This window comes from Pan troglodytes, chromosome 23 (genome assembly GCF_028858775.2).
Source record: "Pan troglodytes isolate AG18354 chromosome 23, NHGRI_mPanTro3-v2.0_pri, whole genome shotgun sequence".
Lineage (NCBI taxonomy): Eukaryota > Metazoa > Chordata > Mammalia > Primates > Hominidae > Pan > Pan troglodytes.
Window position 1 is genome coordinate 27,356,432 of NC_086016.1, and position 9,881 is coordinate 27,366,312.

At 51.5% G+C, this 9,881-nt stretch overlaps 1 protein-coding gene across 1 annotated transcript; it reads left to right on the forward strand.

Annotated features, from left to right (window-relative positions):
• The first annotated feature begins 1,778 nt into the window (after positions 1-1,778).
• On the forward strand, positions 1,779-3,988 carry LOC104003721 (immunoglobulin lambda-like polypeptide 1). The gene is made up of 2 exons (XM_063807811.1): positions 1,779-2,133; positions 3,530-3,988. The coding sequence occupies exons 1-2, from the start codon at positions 1,779-1,781 to the stop codon at positions 3,847-3,849; spliced, it is 675 nt and encodes a 224-aa protein (XP_063663881.1). The 3' UTR covers positions 3,850-3,988.
• Positions 3,989-9,881: the final 5,893 nt, after the last annotated feature.

Genomic DNA, 9,881 nt, shown 5'->3' on the forward strand with positions numbered 1-9,881 from the left:
ACTCTATAAAAAATAGAAAAGTTAGCTGGGTGTGGTGGTGCATGCCTGTAGTCCCAGCTACTTGGGAGGCTGAGGCATGAGAATTGCTTGAACCCAGGAACTCAGGAGGCGGAGGCTGCAGTGAGCCGAGATTGCACCACTGCACTCAAGCCTGGGCAACAGAGAGAGACTCAGTCAAAAAAAAAAAAAAAAAGCTGGGGGTGGTGGCTTACGCCTGTAATCCCAACACTTTGGGAGGCTGAGGCAGGGAGATAATGAGGTCAGGAGTTCAAGACCAGCCTGACCAATATGGTGAAATCCCGTCTCTACTAAAAATACAAAAATTAGCCAGATGTGGTGGTGCATGCCTGTAGTCCCAGCTACTTGGAGGCTGAGGCAGGAGAATCGCTTGAACCCGGGAGGCGGAGGTTGCAGTGAGCCAACATGGTGCCACTGCACTCCAGCTTGGGTGACTGAGCGAGACTCCATCTCAAAAAAAAGAAAAAAATTTTTTTTGAAAATAAAAAATAAAGGCTGAGCATGGTGGCTTTATGCCTGTAGTCCCAGCACTTTGGGAGCCCGAGGCAGGTGGATCACGAGGTCAGGAGTTCCAGACCATCGTGGCCAACATGGTGAAACCCCATCTCTACTAAAAATACAAAATTAGCCAGGTGTGGTGGTGCATGCCTGTAATCCCATCTACTCTGGAGGCTGAGACAGGAGAATCATCTAGAACCTGGGAGGCAGAGGTTGCAGTGAGCTGAGATCATGCCAGCCTGGGTGACAGAGCGAGACTCTGTCTCAAAGGAAAAAAAAAAGGAATGTCTAGATGCAGTAGCTAAGTATGCAGAAGCCATTTCAGTGTGGGAGGCGAGGTGACTGAATCCAGGGACTCCAGGTTTCTGGCTGAGGGGTTGAGAGACCGCCCATGGTCATTGTGATGAGATGAAGACGGAAAATGAGCTGGGCTGGGGGAAGGTGGTCATCTCCTCTGGACGTGATTAGTTTGAGGCTCCTGTTGGGTAGCCCACTGGGCAAGGTCAGTAGGCAGTTGAGGAGCTGAGAGGGTTTGGAGCTGGGATAGACTCCAGCCTCACCATGTGGGCGATAGTGGGGGTCACAGAGTATGAAGATGGCCAAGAAAGAGGTCTGGGTGGGGTCTGGGGAGTCAGCAGCCAGGCATGGGCCGTGGAGAAGCAGATGCCAGGGGAAGAGGAAAGGGGAGTCAGACCCCAAGGGGAATAGAGTCACTGGAAAGAGGGGCCAGTCCCATGTCATATCCAGCGGAGACACCAGGTACAGCAGAAGGACCTTGGACATGACCATGAGGAGGGCCTTGTTGGCCATGACCTGGGAGAGATGGGGGTGAGAGCCTGGGGGACCACACCATGTCCCCAGCACACGAAACAGTGCCTGGTAGACAGAATGTATTTATGGATGGACGGACAGGTAGATGGATGGATGAATGGACAGATGATAGATGGATGCAAAGACAGATGAATAGATGGACAGATGCACAGATGGACAGATGGATGGACGGACAGACGGAATGAATGATCAGAAAAGGCTTCATAAACAAAGTGAGACTGAGCTGCATCTCCAGGGGTAGATATAAAAGCAGAGGACTCTCCTCTTGAGTCAGGAATGACCCAGTGTCCTGGTCCAGGGAGGAAGTCAGCCTGGCTTGACTGGGGCCACTTGTGGCAGATTTCAGACACCATTAAAATGAGGCCAAGTGAGGTGGACAGGTCCGAGCCAGCTGAGGACTCCTCAGCCACACGGCACAGCTGCCTGAGGGGATGTGTCACTCAGGGAGTTGCTGGGACCTACTGGACCCAGCGTTGCCATCAGCACCAACAGCTTCAGAGAGGGGGACACATGCCGGGGTGACTCCAAGGCTGTGGGCGGCACCTGCCTCAGATAGAGAACAGGCACAGAGACACTCCTGGGGGACACTACTGGGACACTGGCCACCCCCCTACCCTGTGCCTGGGTCACAGCCTACACACTGCAGCCCTGTGCCCCTCACACCCAGCAGGTTCCTGCTCCAGCGCGGCTCCTGGACTGGCCCCGGGTGCTGGCCCCGGGGGTTTCAATCCAAGCATAATTCAGTGAAGCATGTGTTTGGCAGCGGGACCCAGCTAACCGTTTTAGGTACGTGGCTCTAACTTCCCAGCCTGTCCCACTCTCTCCTGTCTCTGGAAAAATCTGTTTTCTTTCTCTGGGTCTTCTTCCCCTCTGGCCTCCAGGCCTTAGGCATGAAACCCTCCCTTTCTCCATGGGGTCTGGGGGAAGTGGGCTAGTCTCAGGTCAACTGGCTTGAAGGGCCTCTACAGTGGGAGCAGCTGCCTTCAGGTTCCAACAGCGGGACACAGCCTGGTCCTGGGGCCTGGGGCCTGGGCTGGGATTGGGTGGGGTCAGGGCTCCTCCCCTCTCCCAGGGCACATGTCTGAGTGAGAGACAGAGGCCAGTTCTGATAAGGGGCCCTGCAGTGGCCTTAGAGACAGTCCCCGGGACCCCAGGGTCTAGGCTGAGGGCTGGATGCCCATCCAGCCTGGGAGGGCCACACAGGCCCCTGGGGACACAGGCGTCACCCCAAGGGGAGACCAATGGAGGGCACAGAGAGGGCTCTGGGTCTAGGCTGCAGCTCTGTGGCCTGTGCTGGGTTGTAAGGACATGGGGACATAGAGGGATGGGTGAAACTGGGTGAGGTCCCAGAGCCCAGCCCTCCCAGGACGGTCACGAGAAAGGAAAGGGTCTCTTAGGGCACAGATGTCTGTCCCTGGAGCCCTATCACCTCTGGGGCCTGGTGTCTCCATTCACAGGTCGGCCTCCTGCCTTCATTTGAGGAAGGGCACCTTAGACTCAGGAGGTGACTAGCAGGGAGTAAACGGGAGTGCAGAAAACTCCACGGCTGACAGGTGAAGTCCAGGGGCATCAGAGGCTGCTAGGGTGGGCATGGGGGCTGTGGTACCCCAACATCTGGGGGAGCAGCCCCAAGAACCCAGCCAATGTGAAGGGTCCTGTGGTCGGGCTGGTGGGGACAGGGGCGACGGCAGAGCCCCAGGGTGTGTCTGGGTGGAGCCCACGCTTCACCAGGAGAGCTGAGTGGGCCAGGCTGGGGCACAGCCTGATGCCCCAGGGGACGGGAAGCTCCAGGCCATGCCAGGCTTGGGCCTCCCCACACCCTGCCAGGTCAGTTTTGTGTGCTGTGAGGGAGACCCCTAGATTCCAAACTCAGACTCCAGAAACCAGGAAGGAGGGAGCACAGCCTGCCCTGGGTACACATGGGGAAACCGAGGCTGCAGAGGAAAGGGCTGGGCCAGGACACCTGGGAAAGGTGACTTGGGAAGGGTTCCTAGGAAGGCACAGGGCTGTCTGCTCTGCAGAGGGCTCCAGTGGAAAGGAGGGAATGAGGAGGGAAGGAGAGGCCCTGGGTGGACCAGGCGGCCCCACCATGAACCCTCCCAGAGACTTTAGACAGAGAGAGGCACTCCACAACACCCCATACTCCCTCTGCCATCTCTCACCCCCTCCTCTGTCCACACAGGTCAGCCCAAGGCCGCCCCCTCGGTCACTCTGTTCCTGCCATCCTGTGAGGAGCCCCAAGCCAACAAGGCTACACTGGTGTGTCTCATGAATGACTTCTATCCGGGAATCTTGACGGTGACCTGGAAGGCAGATGGTACCCCCATCACCCAGGGCGTGGAGATGACCACGCCCTCCAAACAGAGCAACAACAAGTACGCGGCCAGCAGCTACCTGAGCCTGACGCCCGAGCAGTGGAGGTCCCGCAGAAGCTACAGCTGCCAGGTCATGTATGAAGGGAGCACCGTGGAGAAGACGGTGGCCCCTGCAGAATGTTCATAGGTTCCCAGCCCCCAGCCCACCCACAGGGGCCTGGAGCTGCAGGATCCCAGGGGAGGGGTTTCTCTCTGCATCCCAAGCCATCCAGCCCTTCTCCCTGTACCCAGTAAACCCTCAATAACTATCCTTTGTCAACCAGAAATCCTGCTCCCTCTCTTCATTTCTTATCTCTCATATAATCTGATGCTTCTCCTGGGTTCTCAGTGTGGCGCTGGGAGAATGCTGACACCAGTGGGAAAGTAGCCTGGAGGAGAGGATCAAAGCCACCCACAGGTGTCCCCTGGGGAAATAGGCCAGGATAGGAGGAGTCCGCTCACTGGACACCAGTCCCTCCAGCCTCTCCCTCCTCCCCTTCCTCCTTGCAGCTCAACCCCCAACTCGCTGCCTGCTTTCTGGAAGGAGCTACTTCTGGCTGAGCCTCCAGATACACCCTGTGTCCCTGTCCTGGTCTGGACCCTCTACCCACCCACAGCCTCTCTTTCCTCAGGCTGGAAGTCCTACTCTGAGCCTGGAGCCCCTCTTCTGGCCCTGACCCTGGCCCCTGGAATGCCTTCCTTCCTCTCTGCCCAACTCCCCACCCCTGAGAGCTGGACTGTCCAGGATTTTTCATCTGACAGCAGGTTCAGAGGCCTGAGAAAAATAGGAGGAAGCCAAGAACGAAACACACATGAAAGGCCTGCAAGAGGATCAGGACACTTGCAAAAGATAGGCTCTGAGCTCCCCAGGAACCAGTGCAAGAAGGGTAATACCTCCATCATTTCTTTCTTTCTTTTTGTTTTTTTAGTTGGAGTCTCGCTGTGTTGCCCAGGCTGGAGTGCAATGGCACAATCTCTGCTCACCGTAACCTCCACCTCCCAGGTTCAACAGATTCTCCTGCCTCAGCCTCCTGAGTAGCTGGGATTACAGGTATGTGCCACCACACCCGGCTAATTTTTGTATTTTTATTAGAGATGGAGTTTCGCCATGTTGTTCAGGCTGGTGTGCTCCATCATTTCTAAGAGATTAAACAAGTCTTTGCTCGAGGGAAGTTGGTTTTCTCAATGCTGAGGCCAGGCATCTCTTCATAATTAAAAGTGGGGATGTGTTTTACCCAAGGCCTCACTATTGATGGGATTTGGGCTCTGACATGTGCACAGGTGACTGCCTGGCAGCCCTAGGACATGGAGAGTTTCTCAGATGCTTGGCACAGACAGTCACTGGCCATCTTTGGAGGAAGCATCATTTTTGGGAAACTGTTCGCCATTGGATCCTGGGCCTCAGGTGGAAAACCAGGTCCTGTGTTGGGCATTTCTCTGTGAGGCTCCCTGGGTCTGGGGCTCCAGCTCCTCTCTGAGAAGAAGGTGTTGGGGGAGAGAACAGGGCCCAGCCACACCCAGCCTCTCCTGCATGGTTCCTGCTCATCAGGGTGTTAGAGGGGTGGTGGCACCAGCAGTGGTCAGGCCTGTGTTTCTGTGGGTGGGGCCAGGGAGGGACCCTTGGGGCATCCTAGGGAGTCTCTCCCATGGCTCCTGTTTCACTTTCCTGTGGCTGCTGTCAGAAATGACCCGTAATTTAGAGGCTTAAAACATCACACATTGATTCTGTCCCTGGTCTGGAGGTCAGACGTCCAAAATGAATCGTAGAGTGCTAAAATCAGGGTGCCAGCCAGGCCAGGCTCCTTTGAGGGCTACGGAGAGAATCCGTGTCCAGGATTTTTCCAGCTTCTAGAGGATGCCCTGGGCTCCTGGCCCTTTCCTCCAACTTCAAAGCCAGAGCCAGCATCTTCAAATCTCTCTCCCACTCTTCTCTCTCTCTCTCTCCCCACCACCTTCTCTCACCCTCCCTCCTTCTCTCCCTTTCTTTCCCTCCAGCCCCACACCTGCTGTCACTCTGACCCTCCTGCCTCCTCCTTTCCCTTATAAAGACCCCACCTTGGACCCACCCACATAACCCAGGATCATCTTCCACCTCAGGCCCCTTAACATCATCACATCTGTAAAGTCCCTGAGGCCACACAACACAGCACATGGACATGTCCCGGGACTGGGACACAGCCATCCCTGGGCCCTAATTCAGCCAACCACAGCTCCTTTCCCTCCTTCCTCTCTCCTTCTCTGGGTATAAGAAGGGAATGCAGAGAGGTTGGTCAATGAATACACACTTACAGTTAGATGCAAGGAATGTGTTGTAATGTTGGATAGCAGAGTAGGGTGACTATGGTTAGCAATAATGTGTTGTATATTTCAAAATAGCCACAAGAGAGAACTTGAAATATACTCAACACATAGAAATGATACTCAAGCCATACCCCAAATATCCTGACTTGATGATGACATGGTGGATGCACAGAACCAAACAGCACATGTAACTCAGAAATATCCAATATAGGCCGAGTGTGGTGGCTCACGCCTGTAATCCCAGCACTTTAGGAGGTTGAGGCGGGCGGATCATGAGGTCAGGAGATCGAGACCATCCTGGTTAACATGGTGAAACCCCGTCTCTACTAAAAATACAAAAAAATTATCTGAGCATGGTGGCGGGCACCTGTAGTTCCAGCTACTTGGGAGGCTGAGGCAGGAGAATGGCGTGAACCCGGCAGCCAGAGCTTGCAGTGGGCCGAGATTGTGCCACTGCACTCCAGCCTAGATGACAAAGCAATACTCCACCTCAAAAAAAAAAAAAAGATATTTCCAATATCATGTATCAGTATATTCTTTTCTATTAATAAGAAAGGCAAGAAAAAGAAGTTAAGCATGAACTAGCCATTTGACCTAGCAATTCCAGCCCTAAGAATTTGTCTAGAAGAAATGAAAGCATGTGTTCCAAAAAGACATGTACATAAATGTTCTCAGCAGCCTCATTCACTATAGGCAGCAACTGGAAACAACCCAAGTGTCCGTCAGCTAGAGAATGGATAGACCCATGTGGTCTGTGCATACAGTGGAGTACTGCTCAGTTACACAAGGAAAAGAAACTATGGATACAGGTCACAGGAGGGATGAACTTCAAAACATTACAGTAAGTGAAAGAAGTAAAACTCCACGAGGGAAGTTGGTGGGTATGGACGTGTGTTTGAACTGGCAGAATTTTACTCTGTTCATTGGGGTATCAGGTATTGAGTCCCTATTGACCAGGGACTGTGCTAGGTGTGGCCATTAGAGAAATGAGAAGCAGACACCAGCTCCATTGTGATGAGACTCACTCGATCAGCCATTTCTGATGAACAGTGAGGTACCTTGACACTCACTGCTCACATTTGCAGGCTTTACTTAATGCCACTTAAATCTCCCTGTTCCCCAAGTCTCCTTTCTTTTTTCTTTTTTTTTTTCTAGACAGATTCTTGCTCTGTCACCCAGGCTGGAGTGCAGTGGCACCATCTTGGCTCACTGCAACATCCATCCCCTGGGTTCAAGCAATTCTCCTGCCTCAGCCTCCCGAATAGCTGGGATTACAAATGCCCACCACCATGCCCGCTAATTTTTGTATTTTTAATAGGGACGGGGTTTTGTCATGTTGGCCAGGCTGGTCTTGAACTCCTCCTGACCTCAGGTGATCCGCCTGCCTAGGTCTCCCAAAGTTTTGGGATTACAGGCATGAGCCACCGCGCCTGGCCCCCACATCTCTTTTCTTTCCAACTCCCCTTATTAGACACAGCTTTTTAAAGCAATCCCTGCCATACCCATGGCTTCAATTGTTTTCTATATGCTCTGATGAGAATAAAATTTAAATGTTGTTTTTATATAACAGCTTTATTTTACATGACACCTCATTCACCATGATCATAAATTCAGAGTTGCTCAAGAAAGTAATAACTAAAAAAATTGTCATATTCTTTGTAGGTAAATGTTAGGAAATTTCCTTAATTGTTTGACTTAATGTGTGTTATTTTTTAAAACATGAGTTGTGATGTCACAGAATGGACTTAGCCTACAGAGGTTTCTATCCAACTTTAAAGCAGAGAGCTCCATTTCAGTGCGATACTTAAGAGTCCAAAACTATCTTTTTTTTTTTTTTTTTGAGACGGAGTCTCACTCTGTCACCCAGGCTGGAGTGCAGTGGCACGATCTCGGCTCATTGCAAGCTCCGCCTCCCAGGTTCAAGGGATTCTCCTGCCTCAGCCTCCCGAGTAGCTGGTATTACAGGTACCTGCCATTGTGCCTGGCTAATTTTTGTATTTTTAGTAGAGACCGGGTTTCACCATGTTGGCCAGGCTGGTCTCGAACTCCTGACCTCATGATCCACCCAGCTCGGCCTCCCAAAGTGCTGGGATTACAGGCGTGAGTCACCGTGTCTGGCCCAAAACTATCTTATTCCCCATACCTATTCCTCTTCCTATATTGTCTGTGTAGGAGAAAGTCACTGATATTTACCCAGTCCTTCAAACTAGAGCCTTAGCAGCCTGTTTTTCCTTTTCCTTCCCCTGTTCTTCCACATCTAATCCTCTAGCACTTCCTGTTCTCTCTCCCAAATGAACACAAAACTTTTCCGTCCACTTCAGTCATTTCCTCTGCCTTTGGCCTTATCTGTTCTTCCAGATGAACATAGTGTCTCTCTCTCTTTTTTTTGAGACAGAATCACTCTCTGTCGCCCAGGCTGGAGTTCAATGGTGTGATCTTGGCTCACTGCAACCTCCACCTCTCGGGTTCAAGCGATTCTCCTGCCTCAGCCCCTCGAGTAGATGGGACTACATACAGGTGCCCGCCACCATGCCAGGCTAATTTTTGTATTTTTAGTAGACATGGGGTTTCACCATGTTGGCCAGGCTGGTCTCGAACTCCTGACCTCAAATATTCCACCCACCTCAGCCTCCCAACATGTCTCTTAATTGGTCCCATTGCTTCCATGAGTCCTTCTCTATTGTGCAGAGAGACCTCACTGCAAACACATCTGATAGAGACTCTTCACCTCTATGTGGTTCCGTGACTCTCATGTTTCTAGAATAAAATTTAAGCTCTACTTAAACTCTACTGCTGGACAGTGAATGAGTCTTTGTATTCCAGGTTCATTCACTGTCCAGCACTGTAGTCTTAGACAACTGAACTCTCTAAGCCTTGGTTTGCTCATCTGCCTGAACTCACTGAGTGTTGGGACTGTTTCAGGCCCATGCAGTGCCTCATCCTTAGAAGGGATTTAATGTTGAATGAAAGGGAGGAATTTAAAAATCCACATAAAAAACTTTTTTTTTTGTTTGTTTTTTTGAGATGGAGTCTCGCTGTGTTGCCCAGGCTGGAGTGCAGTGGCACGATCTCAGCTCACTGCAACCTCTGCCTCCTGGGTTCAAGTGATTCTCCTGCCTCAGCCTTCTGAGTAGCTGGGATTACAAGCATGTACCACCATGCCCAGCTATTTTTTGTATTTTTAGTAGAGATGGGGTTTTGCCATGTTGCCCTGGCTGGTCTCAAACTCCTGACCTCACGTATCCACCCACCTGGGCCTCCCAAAGTGCTAGGATTACAGCTGTGAGCCACCGCGCCCAGCCATTTTTCTTAAACTAATCTACAATGTCACTTCCCCTCCATGCTTGACTTCTACCTTTACTTTCTGATAATCACAGTCATCTTGTGGGGATCAAGACTCCTTAGGATTAAAATCTGGCACCACCTTGAGCAGTCGTGGGACTTTGGGGAAGTTACTTGACTTTTCCATCTAGATTTATTCTGCAAAATCTATAAAATGCGACTGTTTCTGAAGGTTAAATTAGTAGGCCACAGTTGGAACAGTGTCAGACACATAATGCTTGCCAGATGTTGACTATTCATCTTTATCAAATGAGGACAATGGTACCCCACTGTGTGGTTCTTAATTTTGTATAAGAAAATAATGTTTTATGCATTATTAGTAAAAGAAATACCTGAGGCCGGCTGTGGTGGCTCACGCCTGTAATCCCAGCGCTTTGGGAGGCTGAGTCGGGTGGATCACCTGAGGTCAGGAGTTCAAGACCAGCCTGACCAACATGGTGAAATCCTCATCTCTACTAAAAATACAAAAATTAGCCAGATGCGGTGGTGCATGCCTGTAGTCCCAGCTACTCGGGAGGCTGAGGCTGGAGAATCACT